The sequence below is a fragment of the Salmo salar genome, chromosome 26 (assembly GCF_965601325.2).
Source record: "Salmo salar chromosome 26, fSalSal1, whole genome shotgun sequence".
NCBI classification, from domain to species: domain Eukaryota; kingdom Metazoa; phylum Chordata; class Actinopteri; order Salmoniformes; family Salmonidae; genus Salmo; species Salmo salar.
The window spans coordinates 48,502,961-48,528,333 of record NC_138316.1 but is presented as its reverse complement, the minus strand read 5'-3'; the positions used below and the strand labels follow the sequence as shown (position 1 = coordinate 48,528,333).

General features: G+C 52.8%; 1 protein-coding gene across 2 annotated transcripts; it reads left to right on the top strand.

Moving 5' to 3' along the window:
* Positions 1-42: 42 nt before the first annotated feature.
* LOC106562795 (E3 ubiquitin-protein ligase arih1) lies at positions 43-25,373 on the top strand. 2 transcript variants are annotated; one of them, XM_082969807.1, is made up of 14 exons: positions 43-499; positions 1,509-1,576; positions 2,004-2,148; positions 2,960-3,052; positions 3,564-3,619; positions 4,042-4,108; positions 4,455-4,561; positions 4,826-4,868; positions 9,563-9,634; positions 9,950-10,080; positions 10,686-10,743; positions 20,423-20,683; positions 22,105-22,217; positions 22,576-25,373. In XM_082969807.1, the coding sequence occupies exons 1-14, from the start codon at positions 224-226 to the stop codon at positions 22,658-22,660; spliced, it is 1,575 nt and encodes a 524-aa protein (XP_082825933.1). In that variant the 5' UTR covers positions 43-223; the 3' UTR covers positions 22,661-25,373. The 2 variants fall into 2 exon arrangements, with proteins under 2 accessions (XP_082825933.1, XP_082825932.1); XM_082969806.1 differs by having other exon boundaries at positions 10,686-10,749.

Below are 25,373 nucleotides of genomic sequence, written 5' to 3'. Positions count from 1 at the left end.
TTCCTTATTTGACGTGACGTAAAGCGTCGGTCCGTTTGACGCCGCATCTCTTTGTTGGTCCAGCGGCAGCTGCGCTCATGTTGTTGTAGCTAGTTACTCTCTCTCTCCGGAAATATTTTTTCTCTTTCGAAATATTTCGTCTCTTGTTTCGTTGCGGCCTGTACACATCCTCGTATCTAGCGTTTGGTATCATACCTTGTCACAATATCAAGTTAACCGAGTAATGGACTCAGACGAGGGGTACAATTATGAATTCGACGAGGAGGAAGAGGAATGCAGCGAAGACAGCGCTGAGGAGGATCCCGAAGACGACACCCTGGAAGTGGAGTTGGATGATCCTGTTGTGGCCGGTGGAGAGCGAGATGAATGTGGGGAGACCGGGGGCAGTGGCCTAGGGCCCGGTCAAGACGAGGAGGACTATCGGTTCGAGGTTCTGACTGCTGAACAGATCCTTCAGCATATGGTCGAGTGTATCAGGGAGGTCAATGATGTCATCCAGGTAAGGTGAAGGAAAGGCCGAGGATGTTGGGTCTCGGTAGGCCGCAAATTATAAAACGTAAACAGCTAATTATCTACCAAGTTAGTTTACTGCCCACCACAAACAATCGTAGGTAACGGTAAGCCTCAACGCATGTTAGCTTGTTTGCTAGCTAACGTTAGCTAGCTAGTTACAAACTAACGTTAGTGACGTTACCTTAGTTTAGGTACTATAGCTAAGTTACTAAGACTACAAATTAAACAAACTGCTGTAACTAACCAGCTAGCTAAATTAACGTTATCTGTCTAGGGAAGCTGCCAATTTTAGTTTGGTCAACTAACGTTAGCTAACGAAGCAATAACGTTATGTCTCTTGAATGACTAGTGCGCCTGGCTCAGCGAGATAAGTGAGTTGTCAGTTCTGCAAAGATGCTGACCCAACTAGCTACAGTAAGATTTAGTCAAAAAATAACTGTTAGACCCAGCCAGAAAACCTAGCTAGTTTGGCTAGTCATCTGTGTCATTCCCCTGTTAGCTACAAGTCAGCTATTACAACACTGTCATCAACGTATTTGTCTACTTTTATGGCACCAAAATGGCGAAGTAGCTAACGTTACTGAGCTATCTAGTTTGCGTGAAATCCTATCAGCCCCCTATGTCCATAGTTTCACCTGGATTATAGCTAGCCACCTAGCTAGCTATCTTACTTTCCACTGTGTCTGATTTTGAGGCCTGTGCGCCTGAAACAACATGGCCGAACCTTGATTCCCACTTCTGTCAGCCAGTGAGTTTGTCTGCAATGAATTGCAGATTTTTATTAATCCTATTATTAGACACATTTTGAACAATAATAGCCTAGAACTTATTTGTTGTGTAACTGACATGACCGTACTGCTAGTTACCGTTTAGTGTATTCTAATCCAATGCTAAATAGCTAGCTAGGTAAGTGGCTGTCTTTTTTTAAAGTTATGAAGCTTCCAGAGGCCATATAAATGTGAATTCTGCCTCCTAATTTTTCTACTCTTCTCTAGAACCCTGCAACGATAACAAGAATACTTCTTAGTCACTTCAACTGGGACAAAGAGAAACTGATGGAAAGGTTGGTCGTGACATTGGCTCTTGTGGGATTTGTTGTAAACTCATTGTAAAACAGGGTCCTCCTCTTGGCTCTATTAGTACCGTCATTGTGTTAGTTAGGTGGTCTGTTGAATGGCCATGGTCGGGTATTAAATATGTATATGAATAGACAGCATTACACAAGGGAATTGATCAAATCAATTGTCTGTTTACCAATTTCACTGCAGACCTTTTTTAATGCTCAATTTGCACAATGTCCAATAATTAAAGTCCCGAGATCTGGCACAGGTTTATCCTTTGTCTTGGTGCTCTAGTTTGGCTATGACTTACTGCCTTTCTATGTAAACATTTGTTATAGCATGACCTAAAGAGCCTATCCTAGTGAATAATACACCACCCAATAAAGTAGCGTGTTTCCCAGCCAGTGATGACATGTCTTCTCTCACTAGATATTTTGATGGGAACCTTGACAAATTGTTCTCGGAATGCCATGTCATCAACCCCAGTAAGAAGTCGAGGACACGGCTGATGAACACGAGGTCCTCTGCTCAGGATCTTCCCTGTCAGATCTGCTACCTGAACTACCCAAACACGGTCAGTACCCTATCCCCTAGCCTACCCCTAGCCCCTACCCTCAGTCTCTAGTAGTGTAGCTCTGAACTACCCAAACTCCGTCAGTAGCCTACTCTGAAGGGAGAGATGCACAACTTCTATCCACTAGGCAGTAGTGTACATCTGAATGGATCAGGACATGCCCAGTCAGATCTCCTACCCAAACTCAGTAGTCTACTCTGAAGGGAACGACACAGCCCCTAGACATGAAGGGGAGCAACTCCTAGCCCTTACCTCTAGCTACTAGGCACTAGTGTAGATGTGAAAAGATCAGGAAATGATAGGACTGGAATTGCCAGGCACCTCACGATACAATATTAACACCATACTAATATGTATTGTGATTCAATACTGCACTTTTATTGCTATTTCATATTAACATATTACTCACTATATGTATGTTAAAGAGAAGAGCGCATGAGAAAATGAGTTTTGATCAGTCATGGAAATAAAAGTGCTGAAAATATGTTGGCTCGCTATTTTAAAATTAAGTGGAACTAGCTATAGGATGAAAAATACCTGAGATTTGGTGCAGGTACAGCCGATTAGCGTTAGCTAACACTACCTAGCAATATATCGTAATAGTCAAAGTATCGATATAATATTGTGATATGTAACTGTATCGATTTCCCCCCCCTTCACTAGGACATGCCCTGTCAGATCTTCTAGCTGAACTACCCAAACTCAGTCAGTCAGTATTATGAAGGGAAACGCCCCCTAGCCTCTGACCCTTACCCCCTAGCCTCTTACCCCCTAGCCTCTATGACTGAAACTCCCTCTTCCTCTCCCACAGTACTTCACTGGCCTGGAATGTGGACACAAGTTCTGCATGCAGTGTTGGGGGGACTACTTGACTACCAAAATCATCGAGGAGGGGATGGGACAGGTAAGCACCACAAACACCTTTTTGTTTTACCAGGGAAAAGACCCTTACGGTAAGAAACCCTTGGTGGGCAGGGCCTGGCAAGAGGTCAGCAGGAAGTAGTCAAGAAGAAAGAAATGCAATAGCACAGACAAAACGTTAAGATAATGATCTTTGACCAAGCGCTTATTCATACATGCATACATGCTGTGTGTATGAATGTATGCATGTATGAATAAGCGCTTGGTCAAAGATCATTAAGAGTTTACAGTCCATTTTAACGATGCATGCATACATGCTGTGTGTATGAATGTATGCATGTATGAATAAGCACTTGGTCAAAGATCATTAAGAGTTTACAGTCCATTTTAACGATGCATGCATACATGCTGTGTGTATGAATGTATGCATGCATCGTTAAAATGGACTGTAAACTCTTATTCTGACTCAGGAAAAGCAATCATTGGGCTTTTGTTGAGATGTGAAAAGTCTCACCATGTTTCCTTTCTCTTTCTTTAAAAAACAAAAAACTAAGACAATTTCCTGCCCTGCTCACAGCTGTGATATATTGGTGGACGACAACACAGTCATGTAAGTGTTACGTCACTGTCTCTTTACATTCCACAGCAGGTAGACTAGCGGTTAGAGCATTGGGACAGTAACTGAAAGGTTGCTGGTTCGAATACCCGTGCCGTCAAGATGAAAAATCTGTCTGTGCCCTTGAGCAAGACACTTAACCCTGATTTGCTCCAGGGGCTCCTTACTACTATGGCGGATCCTGTAAAACAACACATTTCACTGCATCTATCCGCTCTGTGACAGTAAAGCCTTTTTTAAATGTATTATTATTATTAAGTTTCAGCATTACATACACGCTGCTTGTTCTACACGCTGCTGGTTCTGTGAGAGTTGGAGATGTAGAGTAGCAGATGAGTTTAAAAATCAATTTTTTTGTATTTGTTCAAATCCACTACATTTAATTAGCATTTGAAAACCAAATGCTTTTCCTGTAGGAGACTGATCACAGAGTCCAAGGTGAAGTTGAAGTACCAACACTTGATTACCAATAGTTTTGTAGAGGTAAGATGTGTAATGTTCGTCATTGATAATATATATATATATTTGTGTGTGTGTGTGTGTGTGTGTGTGTGTGTGTGTGTGTGTGTGTGTGTGTGTGTGTGTGTGTGTGTGTGTGTGTGTGTGTGTGTGTGTGTGTGTGTATATATATACAGCAAATGTGTTTTATATGGAGATGTCTGTGCTCTAAAATACAATGTAGCAGTTTTCCATGTAAGCCTAGCTGTGAGAATATTTAATCTGTTCTTCAGATGTTAGATAATCTTGCTTGTTTGGAAGAAGAGGATTGGCATGTATTCCTTCTGCTTGTCCCGCTTCTTATGCTCCTGTCCTCTCCTCTCGTCCTCAGTGCAATCGACTGTTAAAATGGTGCCCAGCGCCAGACTGCCATCACGTAGTCAAAGTCCAGTACCCAGATGCTAAGCCTGTGAGATGCACATGTGGCCGGCAGTTTTGGTAAGACAGCCGTCTATAACTTATATTCCCTGCTTATTGGTTTTGTTTTGTACATCACACGTTCTCTGGCATGCAAAGGACCATCTACCACTAATACTCACGACAGAGATGTCTTGATTTATTAACACACTGTAAAAGGTTTGTAACCAACATCGCTCAAAACGCATGATGATATCTCTTGCAGTTGTCACACAAATGGAATCCTAAAAAAAGCATAGATTTTTTGGTTACATGTGGATCTTTATTTCTACCCAATCATTGCAGCTTCAATTGTGGTGAGAACTGGCATGATCCCGTCAAGTGTAAGGTATGTCACAACTGAGTCTAAATTCAACCCTCCCTGTCAGTGGTAATGTAATAGTGGTCGGACCCAGTCCACATAAACAACCCTAACCCTTACCCCATATACATTTCATGTACTGTAGATCTGAAAGGATAGGTGGTGGTAGCTTCACCTTGTCCCCTGACAGGATAGGTGGTGGTTAGCAGCTTCACCTTGTCCCCTGACAGGATAGGTGATGGTGGCTGCTTCACCTTGTCCCCTGACAGGATAGGTGATGGTGGCTGCTTCACCTTGTCACCTGACAGGATAGGTGGTGGTTAGCAGCTTCACCTTGTCCCCTGACAGGATAGGTGGTGGTTAGCAGCTTCACCTTGTCCCCTGACAGGATAGGTGGTGGTTAGCAGCTTCACCTTGTCCCCTGACAGGATAGGTGGTGGCTGCTTCACCTTGTCCCCTGACAGGATAGGTGGTGGTGGCTGCTTCACCTTGTCCCCTGACAGGATAGGTGGTGGTGGCAGCTTCACCTTGTCCCCTGACAGGATAGGTGGTGGTTAGCAGCTTCACCTTGTCCCCTGACAGGATAGGTGGTGGTGGCTGCTTCACCTTGTCCCCTGACAGGATAGGTGGTGGTGGCAGCTTCACCTTGTCCCCTGACAGGATAGGTGGTGTTAGTAGCTTCACCTTGTCCCCTGACAGGATAGGTGGTGGTAGTAGCTTCACCTTGTCCCCTGACAGGATAGGTGGTGGTTAGCAGCTTCACCTTGTCCCCTGACAGGATAGGTGGTGGTGGCAGCTTCACCTTGTCCCCTGACAGGATAGGTGGTGGTGGCAGCTTCACCTTGTCCCCTGACAGGATAGGTGGTGTTAGTAGCTTCACCTTGTCCCCTGACAGGATAGGTGGTGGTAGTAGCTTCACCTTGTCCCCTGACAGGATAGGTGGTGGTAGTAGCTTCACCTTGTCCCCTGACAGGATAGGTGGTGGTTAGCAGCTTCACCTTGTCCCCTGACAGGATAGGTGGTGGTGGCAGCTTCACCTTGTCCCCTGACAGGATAGGTGGGGGTGGCAACTTCACCTTGTCCCCTGACAGGATAGGTGGGGGTGGTGGTGGTAGCTTCACCTTGTCCCCTGACAGGATGGGTGGTGGTAGCTTCACCTTGTCCCCTGATATGATAGGTGGTGGTGGCAGCTTCACCTTGTCCCCTGACAGGATAGGTGGTGGTGGCAGCTTCACCTTGTCCCCTGACAGGATAGGTGGTGTTAGTAGCTTCACCTTGTCCCCTGACAGGATAGGTGGTGTTAGTAGCTTCACCTTGTCCCCTGACAGGATAGGTGGTGGTTAGCAGCTTCACCTTGTCCCCTGACAGGATAGGTGGTGGTGGCAGCTTCACCTTGTCCCCTGACAGGATAGGTGGTGGTGGCAGCTTCACCTTGTCCCCTGACAGGATAGGTGGGGGTGGCAACTTCACCTTGTCCCCTGACAGGATAGGTGGTGGTTAGCAGCTTCACCTTGTCCCCTGACAGGATAGGTGGTGGTGGCTGCTTCACCTTGTCCCCTGACAGGATAGGTGGTGGTGGCAGCTTCACCTTGTCCCCTGACAGGATAGGTGGTGTTAGTAGCTTCACCTTGTCCCCTGACAGGATAGGTGGTGGTAGTAGCTTCACCTTGTCCCCTGACAGGATAGGTGGTGGTTAGCAGCTTCACCTTGTCCCCTGACAGGATAGGTGGTGGTGGCAGCTTCACCTTGTCCCCTGACAGGATAGGTGGGGGTGGCAACTTCACCTTGTCCCCTGACAGGATAGGTGGGGGTGGTGGTGGTAGCTTCACCTTGTCCCCTGACAGGATGGGTGTTGGTAGCTTCACCTTGTCCCCTGATATGATAGGTGGTGGTGGCAGCTTCACCTTGTCCCCTGACAGGATAGGTGGTGGTGGCAGCTTCACCTTGTCCTCTGACAGGATAGGTGGTGTTAGTAGCTTCACCTTGTCCCCTGACAGGATAGGTGGTGGTGGCAGCTTCACCTTGTCCCCTGACAGGATAGGTGGGGGTGGCAGCTTCACCTTGTCCCCTGACAGGATAGGTGGGGGTGGTGGTGGTAGCTTCACCTTGTCCCCTGACAGGATGGGTGGTGGTAGCTTCACCTTGTCCCCTGATATGATAGGTGGTGGTGGCAGCTTCACCTTGTCCCCTGACAGGATAGGTGGTGGTGGCAGCTTCACCTTGTCCCCTGACAGGATAGGTGGGGGTGGCAGCTTCACCTTGTCCCCTGACAGGATAGGTGGGGGTGGTGGTGGTAGCTTCACCTTGTCCCCTGACAGGATAGGTGGGGGTGGTGGTGGTAGCTTCACCTTGTCCCCTGACAGGATAGGTGGTGGTGGCTGCTTCACCTTGTACCCTGACAGGATAGGTGGGGGTGGTAGCTTCACCTTGTCCCCTGACAGGATGGGTGGTGGTAGCTTCACCTTGTCCCCTGATATGATAGGTGGTGGTGGCAGCTTCACCTTGTCCCCTGACAGGATAGGTGGTGGTGGCTGCTTCACCTTGTCCCCTGACAGGATAGGTGGTGGTGGCAGCTTCACCTTGTCCCCTGACAGGATAGGTGGTGGTTAGCAGCTTCACCTTGTCCCCTGACAGGATAGGTGGTGGTGGCTGCTTCACCTTGTACCCTGACAGGATAGGTGGGGGTGGCAGCTTCACCTTGTCCCCTGACAGGATAGGTGGGGGTGGTGGTGGTAGCTTCACCTTGTCCCCTGACAGGATGGGTGGTGGTAGCTTCACCTTGTCCCCTGATATGATAGGTGGTGGTGGCAGCTTCACCTTGTCCCCTGACAGGATAGGTGGTGGTGGCAGCTTCACCTTGTCCCCTGACAGGATAGGTGGTGGTGGCAGCTTCACCTTGTCCCCTGACAGGATAGGTGGTGGTGGCTGCTTCACCTTGTCCCCTGACAGGATAGGTGGTGGTGGCAGCTTCACCTTGTCCCCTGACAGGATAGGTGGTGGTTAGCAGCTTCACCTTGTCCCCTGACAGGATAGGTGGTGGTGGCAGCTTCACCTTGTCCCCTGACAGGATAGGTGGTGGTTAGCAGCTTCACCTTGTCCCCTGACAGGATAGGTGGTGGTGGCTGCTTCACCTTGTACCCTGACAGGATAGGTGGGGGTGGCAGCTTCACCTTGTCCCCTGACAGGATAGGTGGGGGTGGTGGTGGTAGCTTCACCTTGTCCCCTGACAGGATGGGTGGTGGTAGCTTCACCTTGTCCCCTGATATGATAGGTGGTGGTGGCAGCTTCACCTTGTCCCCTGACAGGATAGGTGGTGGTGGCAGCTTCACCTTGTCCCCTGACAGGATAGGTGGTGGTGGCAGCTTCACCTTGTCCCCTGACAGGATAGGTGGTGGTGGCTGCTTCACCTTGTCCCCTGACAGGATAGGTGGTGGTTAGCAGCTTCACCTTGTCCCCTGACAGGATAGGTGGTGGTGGCAGCTTCACCTTGTCCCCTGACAGGATAGGTGGTGGTGGCAGCTTCACCTTGTACCCTGACAGGATAGGTGGGGGTGGCAGCTTCACCTTGTCCCCTGACAGGATAGGTGGGGGTGGTGGTGGTAGCTTCACCTTGTCCCCTGACAGGATGGGTGGTGGTAGCTTCACCTTGTCCCCTGATATGATAGGTGGTGGTGGCAGCTTCACCTTGTCCCCTGACAGGATAGGTGGTGGTGGCAGCTTCACCTTGTCCCCTGACAGGATAGGTGGTGGTGGCAGCTTCACCTTGTCCCCTGACAGGATAGGTGGTGGTGGCTGCTTCACCTTGTCCCCTGACAGGATAGGTGGTGGTGGCTGCTTCACCTTGTCCCCTGACAGGATAGGTGGTGGTTAGCAGCTTCACCTTGTCCCCTGACAGGATAGGTGGTGGTGGCTGCTTCACCTTGTCCCCTGACAGGATAGGTGGTGGTGGCTGCTTCACCTTGTCCCCTGACAGGATAGGTGGTGGTGGCTGCTTCACCTTGTCCCCTGACAGGATAGGTGGTGGTGGCTGCTTCACCTTGTCCCCTGACAGGATAGGTGGTGGTGGTAGATTCACCTTGTCCCCTGACAGGATAGGTGGTGGTGGCAGCTTCACCTTGTCCCCTGACAGGATAGGTGGTGGTTAGCAGCTTCACCTTGTCCCCTGACAGGATAGGTGGTGGTGGCTGCTTCACCTTGTCCCCTGACAGGATAGGTGGTGGTGGCTGCTTCACCTTGTCCCCTGACAGGATAGGTGGTGGTGGCTGCTTCACCTTGTCCCCTGACAGGATAGGTGGTGGTGGTAGATTCACCTTGTCCCCTGACAGGATAGGTGGTGGTGGTAGCTTCACCTTGTCCCCTGATAGGAAAGGTGGTGGTAGCTTCACCTTGTCCCCTGACAGGATAGGTGGTGGTACCTTCACCTTGTCCCCTGACAGGATAGGTGGTGGTGGCTGCTTCACCTTGTCCCCTGACAGGATAGGTGGTGGTGGCTGCTTCACCTTGTCCCTCTTGTCCTCTCAGATCTCCACAAGTGACAATGGGTTGGTTCTAGACTGGGCCCTAGTCTACACATTCATGGTTAGTGGTAAAGTGTACTTGGGACAGAGGTCCCCTGCGATTAACATAGTTATACTTACTGTAATATAGTTACATTATCATCCACAGATTGGTGACTTTGAACTTGTTGTATTGAATATCTTTTTCCATGTTGTTTCTTTCAGTGGTTGAGGAAATGGATCAAGAAGTGTGACGATGACAGTGAGACGTCCAACTGGATCGCAGCCAATACAAGGGTATTTAAAAAGGCTTACCTCAAAGTACAATCCTAGTCTGTTTTTATGGAGGTCCAGCAACTAGCTATATCACTTGCGTGTCCCTCCACGAAACCAGGTAGATTTGTATTTTGAGTATCTCTTTAAGCATTTTAGGACTGGTTTCCCCAGACACAGATTACACCCTATTCCTGGACTAAAAATCATTCTCAGTGGATATTCTAGGCTTAATCTGTGTCAGGGAAACTGGCTCTTAAATGCTGCTCTATAGTGCTGCCGCTGTGTGAATGATGGACTGTTACTGAGCCCCTCTCTGCTTGTCCATCTGTCCCTCAGGAGTGCCCCAAATGCCACGTGACCATTGAGAAGGACGGCGGCTGCAACCACATGGTGTGTCGGAACCAGAGCTGCAAGGCAGAGTTCTGCTGGGTCTGCCTGGGGCCCTGGGAACCACACGGCTCTGCCTGGTGGGTGGACCTACCTCCTACTGACTAGTACTGTTGTACTGGAAGTCTATGGGTATTTGCTAGCATGCTAGTAGATACCCATATACTTGCAGTCATTGTGCTAATGCTAGTTAGCTTTGGCTCACGAAACTACCTCTAACTTCCTTCATACTGGCCACAGAAACATAAAAATGGTATCGGTGAATTCATCTGACTCTGGGGAGGTTGAGAAATGACCTCACTGTCAACATTCAGAAGTATCCCTTTTAGATTCCTTTATTGTCCTTCCGCTTTATCCCAACGCCTCTGAAAGACACATACAGGTTGGAGCGAGGGGGCTGCCTTATTTGGGCGCCTGTGGAGCTGTTTGTTGTTGTTGTTGGGGGGGGGTTAGGTGCCTCAACGGCAGGTGAAGGCGTCTAGGATTTGTTGCTAGCAATTCTCCTGTTAAAAGCTCACTTCCGGACAGATTTGCTGTCAGACCCGGGATTCAAACTGGCATCCCTCTGGTTGCTGTCAGTCTTTGTTGTTGCTGTAATAATGAAGGAAGCTACAACCATATTGGACTAAAAATGTTTTTAATTTTTTTTCCCTTTCACTAATTACTAGCTCTGTGTTTATTGTAGGTACAACTGCAACCGCTACAATGAGGATGATGCCAAGGCAGCGAGGGACGCCCAAGAGGTAACAGTGAGTCATGGTGTTTTTAGTGTTCCTCACTGTAGACTAGAATCACAACACAGTCCTGGTCTTTGTTGACCATCATGTATAATGATAGACATATTTCCTCATTCCCACAACAGTTAAGTGATGGTGTAGTGGTGCTTGTGCTAGTGGTGCTTGTGCTAGTTACAGTTGAAGTCAGAAGTTTACATACACCTTAGCCAAATGCATTTAAACTCAGTTTTTCACAATTCCTGACATAAAAATTCCCTGTCTTAGGTCAGTTAGGATCACCACTTTATTTTAAGAATGTGAAATGTCAATATAATAGTAGAGTGATTTCTTTCTTTCATCACATTCCCAGTGGGTCAGAAGTATACAAACACTCAATTAGTATTTGGTAGCATTGCCTTTAAATTGTTTAACTTGGGTCAAATGTTTTGGGTAGCCTTCCACAAGCTTCCCACAATAAGTTGGGTGAATTTTGTCCCATTTTCTCCTGACAGAGCTGGTGTAACTGTGTCAAGTTTGTTGGCCTCCTTGCTCACACATACTTTTTCAGTTCTGCCCACAAATCTTCTATAGGATTGAGGTCAGGACTTTGTGATGGCCACTCCAATACCTTGATTTTGTTGTCCTTAAGCCATTTTGCCACAACTTTGGAAGTATGCTTGGGGTCATTGTCCATTTGGAAGACCCATTTGCGACCAAGCTTTAACTTCCTGACTGATGTCTTGAGATGTTGCTTCAATATATCCACATAATTTTCCATCCTCATGATGCCATCTATTTTGTGAAGTGCACCAGTCCCTCCTGCAGCAAAGCACCCCCACAACATGATGCTGCCACCCCCGTGCTTCACGGTTGGGATGGTGTTCTTCAGCTTGCAAGCATCCCCTTTTTCCTCCAAACATAACAATGGTAATTATGGCCAAACAGTTCTATTTTTGTTTCATCAGACCAGAGGACGTTTCTCCAAAAAGTACGATCTTTGTCCCCATGTGCGGTTGCAAACCGTAGTCTGGCTTTTTTATGGTGGTTCTGGAGCAGTGGCTTCTTCCTTGCTGAACAGCCTTTCAGATTATGTCAATATAGGACTCGTTTTACTGTGGATATAGATACTTTTGTTCCTGTTTTCTCCAGCATCTCCTTCCTGAGCGGTATTTTATTTAACCGTTATTTTACCAGGTAAGTTGACTGAGAACACATTCTCATTTACAGCAACGACCTGGGGAATAGTTACAGGGGAGAGAAGAGGGGATGAATGAACCAATTGGAAGTTGGGGTTGATTAGGTGGCCGTGATGGTATGAGGGCCAGATTGGGAATTTAGCCAGGACACCAGGGTTAACACCCCTACTCTTACAATAAGTGCAATGGGATCTTTAATGACCTCAGAGTCAGGACACCTGTTTAACGTCCCATCCGAAAGACATTTACATTTTACATTTTAGTCATTTAGCAGACACTCTTATCCAGAGCGACTTACAGTAGTGAATACATTTCTTTTTTTTTTACTGGCCCCCCTTGGGAATCGAACCCACAACCCTGGCATTGCACACACCATGCTGGCGTTGCAAACACCATGCTCTACCAACTGAGCCACAGGGACGGCACCCTATACAGGGTAGTGCCCTGGGGCATTGGGATATTTTTTAGACCAGAGGACAGAGTGCCTCCTACTGGCCCTCCAACACCACTTCCAGCAGCATCTGGTCTCCCATCCAGGGACTGACCAGGACCAACCCTGCTTAGCTTCAGAAGCAAGCCAGCAGTGGGATGCAGGGTGGTATGCTGGTATGACGGCTGCATGGTCCCATGGTGCTTATACTTGCGTACTATTGTTTGTACCTTCAGGCGTTTGGAAATTGCTCCCAAGGATGAACCAGACTTGTGGAGGTCTACCATTTTTTTTCGGAGGTTTTGGCTGATTTATTTTGATTTTCCCATGATGTCAAGCAAAGAGGCACTGAGTTTGAAGGTAGGCCTTGAAATACATCCACAGGTACACCCCCAATTGACTAAAATTATGTCAATTAGCCTATCAGAAGCTTCTAAAGCCGTGACATCATTTTCTGGAATTTTCCAAGCTGTTTAAAGGCAGTCAACTTAGTGAATGTAAACTTCTGACCCACTGGAATTGTGATACAGTGAAATAATGTCTGTAAACAATTGTTGGAAAAATGACTTGTGTCATGCACACTGTAGATGTCCTAACCGACTTGCCAAAACTATAGTTTATTAACAAGAATTTTGTGGAGTGGTTGAAACACGAGTTTTAATGACTCCAACCTAAGTGTATGTAAACTTCCGACTTCAACTGTATGTTGTGCTAGTGGTGGTGGTTATGCTAGTGGTGGTGGTTGTGCTAGTGGTGGTGGTTATGCTAGTGGTGGTGGTTATGCTAGTGGTGGTGGTTGTGCTAGTGGTGGTGGTTGTGCTAGTGGTGGTGGTTGTGCTAGTGGTGGTGGTTGTGTAGTGGTGGTGGTTGTGCTAGTGGTGGTGGTTGTGCTAGTGGTGGTGGTTGGGCTAGTGGTGGTGGTTGTGCTAGTGGTGGTGGTTGTGCTAGTGGTGGTGGTTGTGCTAGTGGTGGTGGTTGGGCTAGTGGTGGTGGTTGTGCTAGTGGTGGTGGTGGTTGTGCTAGTGGTGGTGGTGGTTGTGCTAGTGGTGGTGGTGGTTGTGCTAGTGGTGGTGGTGGTTGTGCTAGTGGTGGTGGTGGTTGTGCTAGTGGTGGTGGTGGTTGTGCTGGTGGTGGTGGTGGTTGTGCTAGTGGTGGTGGTGGTTGTGCTAGTGGTGGTGGTGGTTGTGCTAGTGGTGGTGGTGGTTGTGCTAGTGGTGGTGTACTAGTGATACTAGTAGTGGTGGTTATACTGCTAGTGGCGGGTGGGCGGTCGTCGTGCTAGTGGCGGTCGTGCTGCTAGTGGCGGTTGGGCGGTCGTCGTGCTAGTGGCGGTCGGGCGGTCGTCGTGCTAGTGGCGGTCGTGCTGCTGGTGGCGGGTGGGCGGTCGTCGTGCTAGTGGCGGTCGTGCTGCTGGTGGCGGGTGGGCGGTCGTGCTGCTAGTGGCGGGTGGGCGGTCGTGCTGCTGGTAGCGGGTGGGCGGTCGTGCTGCTGGTGGCGGGTGGGCGGTCGTGCTGCTAGTGGCGGGTGGGCGGTCGTGCTGCTAGTGGCGGGTGGGCGGTCGTGCTGCTAGTGGCGGTTGGGCGGTCGTGCTGCTAGTGGCGGTTGGGCGGTCGTGCTGCTAGTGGCGGTTGGGCGGTCGTGCTGCTAGTGGCGGGTGGGCGGTCGTGCTGCTAGTGGCGGGTGGGCGGTCGTGCTGCTAGTGGCGGGTGGGCGGTCGTGCTGCTAGTGGCGGGTGGGCGGTCGTCCTGCTAGTGGCGGGTGGGCGGTCGTCCTGCGAGTGGCGGGTGGGCGGTCGTCGTGCGAGTGGCGGGTGGGCGGTCGTCGTGCGAGTGGCGGGTGGGCGGTCGTCGTGCGAGTGGCGGGTGGGCGGTCGTCCTGCTAGTGGCGGTTGGGCGGTCGTGCTGCTAGTGGCGGTTGGGCGGTCGTGCTGCTAGTGGCGGTTGGGCGGTCGTGCTGCTAGTGGCGGGTGGGCGGTCGTCCTGCTAGTGGCGGGTGGGCGGTCGTCGTGCGAGTGGCGGGTGGGCGGTCGTCGTGCGAGTGGCGGGTGGGCGGTCGTCGTGCGAGTGGCGGGTGGGCGGTCGTCGTGCGAGTGGCGGGTGGGCGGTCGTCCTGCTAGTGGCGGTTGGGCGGTCGTGCTGCTAGTGGCGGTTGGGCGGTCGTGCTGCTAGTGGCGGGTGGGCGGTCGTCCTGCTAGTGGCGGGTGGGCGGTCGTCGTGCGAGTGGCGGGTGGGCGGTCGTCGTGCGAGTGGCGGGTGGGCGGTCGTCCTGCTAGTGGCGGGTGGGCGGTCGTCCTGCTAGTGGCGGGTGGGCGGTCGTCCTGCGAGTGGCGGGTGGGCGGTCGTCCTGCGAGTGGCGGGTGGGCGGTCGTCGTGCGAGTGGCGGGTGGGCGGTCGTCGTGCGAGTGGCGGGTGGGCGGTCGTCGTGCTAGTGGCGGGTGGGCGGTCGTCGTGCTAGTGGCGGTCGTCGTGCTAGTGGCGGTCGTGCTGCTAGTGGCGGGTGGGCGGTCGTCGTGCTAGTGGCGGGTGGGCGGTCGTCGTGCTAGTGGCGGTCGTCGTGCTAGTGGCGGGTGGGCGGTCGTCGTGCTAGTGGCGGGTGGGCGGTCGTCGTGCTAGTGGCGGGTGGGCGGTCGTCGTGCTAGTGGCGGGTGGGCGGTAGTCGTGCTAGTGGCGGTCGTGCTGCTAGTGGCGATTGGGCGGTGGTGCTGCTAGTGGCGATTGGGCGGTGGTGCTGCTAGTGGCGGGTGGGCGGTGGTGCTGCTAGTGGCGGGTGGGCGGTGGTGCTGCTAGTGGCGGGTGGGCGGTCGTCCTGCTAGTGGCGGGTGGGCGGTCGTCCTGCTAGTGGCGGGTGGGCGGTCGTCCTGCTAGTGGCGGTCGTCCTGCTAGTGGCGGTCGTCCTGCTAGTGGCGGTCGTCGTGCTAGTGGCGGTCGTCCTGCTAGTGGCGGTCGTCGTGCTAGTGGCGGTCGGGCGGTCGTCGTCCAGGTGGCGGTCGTCCTGCTTGTGGCGGTTGGGCGGTCGTGCTGCTAGTGGCGGTTGGGCGGTCGTGCTGCTAGTGGCGGGTGGGCGGTCGTCCTGCTAGTGGCGGGTGGGCGGTCGTCGTGCGAGTGGCGGGTGGGCGGTCGTCGTGCGAGTGGCGGGTGGGCGGTCGTCGTGCTAGTGGCGGGTGGGCGGTCGTCCTGCTAGTGGCGGGTGGGCGGTCGTCCTGCTAGTGGCGGGTGGGCGGTCGTCCTGCGAGTGGCGGGTGGGCGGTCGTCCTGCGAGTGGCGGGTGGGCGGTCGTCGTGCGAGTGGCGGGTGGGCGGTCGTCGTGCGAGTGGCGGGTGGGCGGTCGTCGTGCGAGTGGCGGGTGGGCGGTCGTCGTGCGAGTGGCGGGTGGGCGGTCGTCGTGCTAGTGGCGGGTGGGCGGTCGTCGTGCTAGTGGCGGTCGTCGTGCTAGTGGCGGTCGTGCTGCTAGTGGCGGGTGGGCGGTCGTCGTGCTAGTGGCGGGTGGGCGGTCGTCGTGCTAGTGGCGGTCGTCGTGCTAGTGGCGGGTGGGCGGTCGTCGTGCTAGTGGCGGGTGGGCGGTCGTCGTGCTAGTGGCGGGTGGGCGGTCGTCGTGCTAGTGGCGGGTGGGCGGTAGTCGTGCTAGTGGCGGTCGTGCTGCTAGTGGCGATTGGGCGGTGGTGCTGCTAGTGGCGATTGGGCGGTGGTGCTGCTAGTGGCGGGTGGGCGGTGGTGCTGCTAGTGGCGGGTGGGCGGTCGTCCTGCTAGTGGCGGGTGGGCGGTCGTCCTGCTAGTGGCGGGTGGGCGGTCGTCCTGCTAGTGGCGGGTGGGCGGTCGTCCTGCTAGTGGCGGTCGTCCTGCTAGTGGCGGTCGTCCTGCTAGTGGCGGTCGTCGTGCTAGTGGCGGTCGTCGTGCTAGTGGCGGTCGTCGTGCTAGTGGCGGTCGGGCGGTCGTCGTCCAGGTGGCGGTCGTCCTGCTTGTGGCGGTTGGGCGGTCGTGCTGCTAGTGGCGGGTGGGCGGTCGTCGTGCTTGTGGCGGGTGGGCGGTCGTCGTGCTAGTGGTGGGTGGGCGCTCGTCGTGCTAGTGGCGGGTGGGCGGTCGTCCTGCTAGTGGCGGGTGGGCGGTCGTCGTGCGAGTGGCGGGTGGGCGGTCGTCGTGCGAGTGGCGGGTGGGCGGTCGTCGTGCTAGTGGCGGGTGGGCGGTCGTCGTGCTAGTGGCGGTCGTCGTGCTAGTGGCGGTCGTCGTGCTAGTGGCGGGTGGGCGGTCGTGCTGCTAGTGGCGGGTGGGCGGTCGTCGTGCTAGTGGCGGGTGGGCGGTCGTCGTGCTAGTGGCGGTCGTCGTGCTAGTGGCGGTCGTCGTGCTAGTGGCGGGTGGGCGGTCGTGCTGCTAGTGGCGGGTGGGCGGTCGTGCTGCTAGTGGCGGGTGGGCGGTCGTCGTGCTAGTGGCGGGTGGGCGGTCGTCGTGCTAGTGGCGGGTGGGCGGTCGTCGTGCTAGTGGCGGGTGGGCGGTCGTCGTGCTAGTGGCGGTCGTGCTGCTAGTGGCGGTCGTCGTGCTAGTGGCGGGTGGGCGGTCGTCGTGCTAGTGGCGGGTGGGCGGTCGTCGTGCTAGTGGCGGTCGTGCTGCTAGTGGCGGGTGAGCGGTGGTGCTGCTAGTGGCGATTGGGCGGTGGTGCTGCTAGTGGCGGGTGGGCGGTCGTCGTGCTAGTGGCGGGTGGGCGGTAGTCGTGCTAGTGGCGGTCGTGCTGCTAGTGGCGATTGGGCGGTGGTGCTGCTAGTGGCGGGTGGGCGGTGGTGCTGCTAGTGGCGGGTGGGCGGTGGTGCTGCTAGTGGCGGGTGGGCGGTCGTCCTGCTAGTGGCGGGTGGGCGGTCGTCCTGCTAGTGGCGGTCGTCCTGCTAGTGGCGGTCGTCCTGCTAGTGGCGGTCGTCCTGCTAGTGGCGGTCGTCCTGCTAGTGGCGGTCGTCCTGCTAGTGGCGGTCGTCGTGCTAGTGGCGGTCGGGCGGTCGTCGTCCAGGTGGCGGTCGTCCTGCTTGTGGCGGTTGGGCGGTCGTGCTGCTAGTGGCGGGTGGGCGGTCGTCGTGCTTGTGGCGGGTGGGCGCTCGTCGTGCTAGTGGCGGGTGGGCGCTCGTTCTGCTAGTGGCGGGTGGGCGGTCGTCGTGCTAGTGGCGGGTGGGCGGTCGTCCTGCTAGTGGCGGGTGGGCGGTCGTCGTGCGAGTGGCGGGTGGGCGGTCGTCGTGCTAGTGGCGGGTGGGCGGTCGTCGTGCTAGTGGCGGGTGGGCGGTCGTCGTGCTAGTGGCGGTCGTCGTGCTAGTGGCGGTCGTCGTGCTAGTGGCGGGTGGGCGGTCGTGCTGCTAGTGGCGGGTGGGCGGTCGTGCTGCTAGTGGCGGGTGGGCGGTCGTCGTGCTAGTGGCGGGTGGGCGGTCGTCGTGCTAGTGGCGGGTGGGCGGTCGTCGTGCTAGTGGCGGGTGGGCGGTCGTCGTGCTAGTGGCGGGTGGGCGGTCGTCGTGCTAGTGGCGGTCGTGCTGCTAGTGGCGGTCGTCGTGCTAGTGGCGGGTGGGCGGTCGTCGTGCTAGTGGCGGGTGGGCGGTCGTCGTGCTAGTGGCGGTCGTGCTGCTAGTGGCGGCTGAGCGGTGGTGCTGCTAGTGGCGATTGGGCGGTGGTGCTGCTAGTAGCGATTGGGCGGTGGTGCTGCTAGTGGCGATTGGGCGGTGGTGCTGCTAGTGGCGGGTGGGCGGTCGTGCTGCTAGTGGCGGGTGGGCGGTCGTCGTGCTAGTGGCGGGTGGGCGGTCGTCCTGCTAGTGGCGGGTGGGCGGTCGTCCTGCTAGTGGCGGGTGGGCGGTCGTCGTGCTAGTGGCGGTCGGGCGGTCGTCGTGCTAGTGGCGGTCGGGCAGTCGTCGTGCTAGTGGCGGTCGGGCGGTCGTCGTCCAGGTGGCGGTCGTGCTGCTAGTGGCGGGTGGGCGGTCGTCGTGCTTGTGGCGGGTGGGCGCTCGTCGTGCTAGTGGCGGGTGGGCGGTCGTCGTGCTAGTGGCGGGTGGGCGGTCGTCGTGCTAGTGGCGGGTGGGCGGTCGTCGTGCTAGTGGCGGGTGGGCGGTCGTCGTGCTAGTGGCGGGTGGGCGGTCGTCCTGCTAGTGGCGGGTGGGCGGTCGTCGCGCTAGTGGGCGGTCGTCGCGCTAGTGGGCGGTCGTCGCGCTAGTGGGCGGTCGTCGCGCTAGTGGCGGGTGGGCGGTGGTGCTGCTAGTGGCGGGTGGGCGGTGGTCGCGCTAGTAGGCGGTGGTCGCGCTAGTGGCGGGTGGGCGGTCGTCGCGCTAGTGGCGGGTGGGCGGTCGTCGCGCTAGTGGCGGGTGGGCGGTCGTCGCGCTAGTGGCGGGTGGGCGGTCGTCGCGCTAGTGGCGGGTGGGCGGTGGTGCTGCTAGTGGCGGATGGGCGGTGGTGCTGCTAGTGGCGGGTGGGCGGTGGTGCTGCTAGTGGCGGGTGGGCGGTGGTCGTGCTAGTGGGCGGTGGTCGTGCTAGTGGCGGGTGGGCGGTCGTCGTGCTAGTGGCGGGTGGGCGGTCGTCGTGCTAGTGGCGGGTGGGCGGTCGTCGTGCTAGTGGCGGTCGTCGTGCTAGTGGCGGTCGTCGTGCAAGTGACGGTCGTCGTGCTAGTGGCGGTCGTCGTGCTAGTGGCGGTCGGGTGGTCGTCCTGCTAGTGGCGGTTGGGCGGTCGTGCTGCTAGTGGTGGTATAGCGTACGAGCGGTGGTTGTACCAGTTATTGTGTAGTGGTGGTGGGTATGCTAGTGATGGTGGTTGTGCTAGTGGTGGTGGTTGTGCTAGTAGTGGTGTACTAGTGGTGGTGGTTATGCTAGTGATGGTGTACTAGTGGTGGTGGTTAGGCTAGTGGTGGTGGTTGTGCTAGTGATGGTGTACTAGTGGTGGTGGTTATGCTAGTAGTGGTGGGTATGCTAGTGATGGTGTACTAGTGGTGGTGGGTATGCTAGTGATGGTGTGCTAGTGGTGGTGGTTGTGCTAGTGGTGGTGGTTGTGCTAGTGGTGGTGGTTGTGCTAGTGGTGGTGGTTGTGCTAGTGGTTGTGCTAGTGGTGGTGGTTGTGCTAGTGGTTGTGCTAGTGGTGGTGGTTGTGCTAGTGGTGGTGGTTGTGCTAGTGGTGGTGGTTGTGCTAGTGGTGGTGGTTGTGCTAGTGGTGGTGGTTGTGCTAGTGGTGGTGGTTGTGCTAGTGGTGGTGGTTGTGCTAGTGGTGGTGGTGGTTGTGCTAGTGGTGGTGGTGGTTGTGCTAGTGGTGGTGGTGGTTGTGCTAGTGGTGGTGGTGGTTGTGCTAGTGGTGGTGGTGGTGGTGCTAGTGGTGGTGGTGGTGGTGGTAGTGGTGGTGGTGGTGGTGCTAGTGGTGGTGGTGGTGGTGCTAGTGGTGGTGGTGGTGGTGCTAGTGGTGGTGGTGGTTGTGCTCGTGGTGGTGGTGGTTGTGCTCGTGGTGGTGGTGGTTGTGCTCGTGGTGGTGGTGGTTGTGCTCGTGGTGGTGGTGGTTGTGCTCGTGGTGGTGGTGGTTGTGCTCGTGGTGGTGGTGGTTGTGCTCGTGGTGGTGGTGGTTGTGCTCGTGGTGGTGGTGGTTGTGCTCGTGGTGGTGGTGGTTGTGCTCGTGGTGGTGGTGGTTGTGCTCGTGGTGGTGGTGGTTGTGCTCGTGGTGGTGGTGGTTGTGCTCGTGGTGGTGGTGGTTGTGCTGGTGGTGGTGGTGGTTGTGCTGGTGGTGGTGGTGGTTGTGCTAGTGGTGGTGGTTATGCTAGTGGTGGTGGTTGTGCTGGTGGTGGTGCTGGTGGTGGTGGTTGTGCTGGTGGTGGTGGTTGTGCTAGTAGTGGTGTACTAGTGGTGGTGGTGGTGGTTGTGCTAGTGGTGGTGGTTGTGCTAGTGGTGGTGGTTGTGCTGGTGGTTGTGCTCGTGGTGGTGGTTGTGCTCGTGGTGGTGGTTATGCTAGTGGTGGTTGTGCTGGTGGTGGTGCTGGTTATGCTAGTGGTGGTTATATTAGTAATGATGAGCATGTATAATGGTAAACATATTCTCCCAGGCTTGATTGTTGTGATTTTAAGAGCCAGGCGTTCTCCCTCCTCCTCCTCCTCCAGCGGTCCAGGGCAGCCCTGCAGAGGTACCTGTTCTACTGCAACCGTTACATGAACCACATGCAGTCGCTGCGCTTCGAGCACAAGCTGTACGCCGGGGTCAAGGCCAAGATGGAGGAGATGCAGCATCACAACATGTCCTGGATCGAGGTGCAGTTCCTGAAGAAGGCCGTGGACGTGCTGTGTCAGTGTCGCTCCACACTCATGTTCACCTACGTCTTCGCCTTCTACCTGAAGAAGAACAACCAGTCCATCATCTTTGAGGTAACTTTACAGCTATAGTCCAAACCCAAACCCTTCTACCTGAAGAAGAACAACCAGTCCATCATCTTTGAGGTAACTTTACAGCTATAGTCCAAACCCAAACCCTTCTACCTGAAGAAGAACAACCAGTCCATCATCTTTGAGGTAACTTTACAGCTATAGTCCAAACCCAAACCCTTCTACCTGAAGAAGAACAACCAGTCCATCATCTTTGAGGTAACTTTACAGCTATAGTCCAAACCCAAACCCTTCTACCTGAAGAAGAACAACCAGTCCATCATCTTTGAGGTAACTTTACAGCTATAGTCCAAACCCAAACCCTTCTACCTGAAGAAGAACAACCAGTCCATCATCTTTGAGGTAACTTTACAGCTATAGTCCAAACCCAAACCCTTCTACCTGAAGAAGAACAACCAGTCCATCATCTTTGAGGTAACTTTACAGCTATAGTCCAAACCCAAACCCTTCTACCTGAAGAAGAACAACCAGTCCATCATCTTTGAGGTAACTTTACAGCTATAGTCCAAACCCAAACCCTTCTACCTGAAGAAGAACAACCAGTCCATCATCTTTGAGGTAACTTTACAGCTATAGTCCAAACCCAAACCCTTCTACCTGAAGAAGAACAACCAGTCCATCATCTTTGAGGTAACTTTACAGCTATAGTCCAAACCCAAACCCTTCTACCTGAAGAAGAACAACCAGTCCATCATCTTTGAGGTAACTTTACAGCTATAGTCCAAACCCAAACCCTTCTACCTGGAAAAGAACAAACAGTCCCATTTTTGAGGTGAGGGAGGGTAGAGAAGGGAGGGGAAAGAGAGAGAAGTGGAGGGAGTTGGAGTATTCTATTTAGCTTGAAGTGTTTCAGTTGTTCCAGCTCTGTTGGTACAGTTGTGTACAGTAAAGCCATGATGTATTTCTACACCTACAAATCAAGGTCTCTCTAAAGGAACCCTTTATTTCCACAGTTGTTGTCATGAGGTGAAGTGCTCCAGGTAAAAACCCGGCAGCACAGTTATTCCTGTTTGTGTAGTTCTATCAGGACAAGTAGTGGCCCTATACTATACACTGAGTGTATGAAACCCAGCAGCGTTGCATTTCTTGACACACTCAAACCGGTGCGCATGGCACCTACTACCCCGTTCAAAGGCAATTAAATATTTAGTCTTTCTCATTCACACTCAATTGCGCACACACACACACACAATCCATGTCTCAATTGTCTCAAGTCTTAAAAATCCTTCTTTAACCTGTCTCCTCCCCTTCATCTACACTGATTTCAATTGGATTTAACAAGTGACATCAATAAGGGATCATATCTTTCACCTGGTCAGTCTGTAATAGAAAGAGCCGGTGTTCTTAGTGTTTTGTACATTGAGTGTATATGCTGTGACTGAACCCAAGCGGTCCTCTTTTAGAACAATCAGGCTGACTTGGAGAACGCTACAGAGGTTCTGTCTGGTTATCTGGAGCGGGACATCTCCCAGGACTCTCTGCAGGACATCAAACAGAAAGTACAGGACAAGTACAGGTGAGTTCAATACATGATATAGATGTCTTTATTACAACAGGAAGTACAGGTTAGTCTGCAACAGGATAGATGATTTTATAGATCTGTGTGTGTTTTTGTACTGCTCAGTGGTAAATATGACATTTGAATGGAAATGTGGGAGGAGGACTCTAAACATGCCTACTATGAGGCTAATGTCATTGATCAGCAATTAATTTCATCAAAAATTGTCTCTTGTTCCATTCTATTTGTCTCTGTTGTCAAGCCAAATATGGATTAGTTGGCTACGCTACAGCACATATCAGAATGAGACCAGACTGATTTTAAAATGAGCCTTCCTCTCCTCACTGTTTCCTGTTTCCTGTTTGTTGTCCTCCAGATACTGTGAGAGTCGGCGGCGGGTGCTGCTGCAGCATGTGCATGAGGGCTATGAGAAGGACCTCTGGGAATACATAGAAGATTAAGGATAGACTCTTTACTAAAAAACCCTCTCCAGACTAGAGCGCTGATGCAATGCCACGGGGCAGCACTGGTTTTCACCTATTGTTGCTGATCTTCCCAATATTGCGTTTTTTTTTTTTCTTGGGTTTTGTTTAATGGAAAAGTTTAAATAAATTATATCAAAATAAAAAAAAAAGGTAGAATATTTCAAACGTTAATCGTACAACAGTATTGTTTGTAGCAGATTGGATTGTGAGGACATAAAATAACTCCCCGCTTCTCTCAATTGGTCACTATTGTAACATCATCACCCCCCCACTCTGTTCAGTTTTCCAGTGAGATGTATTTTATTTGTTTAATTTTTAAGTACCCTTGTGTGGGACATGGGTTTGTGTTCAACACAGTCCAACTGTTCAAGCCATGTTCATTAAATGTGGTTAGATCACATGTAGGGTTTTTGAATGTTGATTTGCTGATTGTAAGGTGCTTAACCATGTGGGTTGGCAGGAAAAACCATAGGGAGTGCAGAAAAAGGAAACATGTTTTTCTATTTGTAAATAACGCATATGCATGGAACAGCAAGTGTGGCCGTTTCTTTTATTTGTCTTTTTATTTTATTTTTGAAAAATATTTATTCATATTTTTTTTCAAATATTCAATATAGTTGCTGTGTAGAAGACAAGTTGCCTCCTGCTTTAAAAGAAAATGTATTCTTTGTGAGGGTTTGGAATTTGTGTAGCTTCACCCAGGAGAACGAGGACAGAAACAGTTTGAACGAGCGATAAAACTCTGACAGGGTTGTAGTAGCTTTCAAAAGCAATTCTGACAAAACAAAATCCACCTAAAGGACAACATTAGGTGAGAGAATGAGACTAAAGAACAAACCTTTTTTTTCATTTTTACAGCCAGCCAGACTGTAGTTCAGGTAATACATAGATTTATTCATAGTTGGAATTGACCTTGCAACCTTCAGAGGTTATCAACTAATTGTACCTGAGGGGGTTTTGAGAAATTAGAGAATGACTTGGAAAGGACTCCGCTGTGTCCTAAGTGGCTCCCTATTCTCTATATAGTGCACTATGGGCCCCTGGTCAAAAGTAATGCATTATATAGGGAATAGAGTGCCATTTGGGATGAAGGTCATGTCCTGTTTGTTCTAACCCCCCTCCTTCCCACTCCCTCTTGTTTTTGTTCTTCCATCACCACCCCTCCTGTTTCTCCTTAGAAGTTGTCATTTCCAGATAACACACTACCAACTGTTTCATGAGAGCCAAATTGAGTGACATTCACTCATAAAAAAATAAAATAAACAAATGTATTTCTTTTTTCAGACTTGAGCTTTTCCTCATGGTTTTTTGTATGCACCTTGGTCACCTGGGAGGCGGTAGGGCACCTTGGTCACCTGGGAGGCGGTAGGGCACCTTGGTCACCTGGGAGGCGGTAGGGCACCTTGGTCACCTGGGAGGCGGTAGGGCACCTTGGTCACCTGGGAGGCGGTAGGGCACCTTGGTCACCTGGGAGGCGGTAGGGCACCTTGGTCACCTGGGAGGCGGTAGGGCACCTTGGTCACCTGGGAGGCGGTAGGGCACCTTGGTCACCTGGGAGGCGGTAGGGCACCTTGGTCACCTGGGAGGCGGTAGGGCACCTTGGTCACCTGGGAGGCGGTAGGGCACCTTGGTCACCTGGGAGGCGGTAGGGCACCTTGGTCACCTGGGAGGCGGTAGGGCACCTGGGAGGCGGTAGGGCACCTTGGTCACCTGGGAGGCGGTAGGGCACCTTGGTCACCTGGGAGGCGGTAGGGCACCTTGGTCACCTGGGAGGCGGTAGGGCACCTTGGTCACCTGGGAGGCGGTAGGGCACCTGGGAGGCGGTAGGGCACCGTGGTCACCTGGGAGGCCGTATGTAATTCCCTGAAAGGGCTGTTTTTAAACTTGAGTCAGTCAGCATGACAACATGACCTAGTCCTAGGCCCCTAAAGAAGTAGAAACTGACAGACCTGGCTGACAGGATGTACCCCCCCCCTTTTTATGTGTTCTGTAAAGGAGTATTGTTTTCGTTAGCAGTTAGTTGAGCTATACAAACTGCTTCGTGGGCTTTAAGAGTCTTGTCTGACAGCTGCATTTCAAAAAAATTAAAAGACTGGGCATGAAGAAGCGCTGATGTTTTGAGATGTCTGTTGTTGTAAAGCTTTGGCATCTAGGCTAGACTATGAGAGTGGCGTTTACACTGGTTGCTAGTCTGAAATGCCACCCTATTCCCTATATAGTGCACTACTTTTGACCACAGACCAATGGGGAGTAGAGCGCTATAGGGGATAGGTTGTCATTTGGAAAGCAGCCTGGGTTGTACCAACATGGTAACATGATGCCATTTACCTTCATAACACTTTCCAGTTTTATACGAGCTTACGAGGTCCAAAACAAGACCAACCCTAGCCCAGGGAAGTGGCTGGACTAGTCACAGTGCTGTCCTCAGTCAGTGTTTGTTGGAATACATTTCTCAATGCACTGTAGCCCTCGAGAAAGACAAAAGTCTGGCATTTGACATTGATGTGGCTGACAAGACGGAAACAAAGATTTCTCTTCACCAAAGTGTGAATCATCTGAAAATACTATTTTTATCTCTTGTTTCTGATACTTTCTGTGAAATGGGAAGTTCAGATACAGTTGCTTTCATGTATTATAACCATTCTTACAAACAAAATGTCCTATTTAAATAAATGTCATTCAAAAGGAA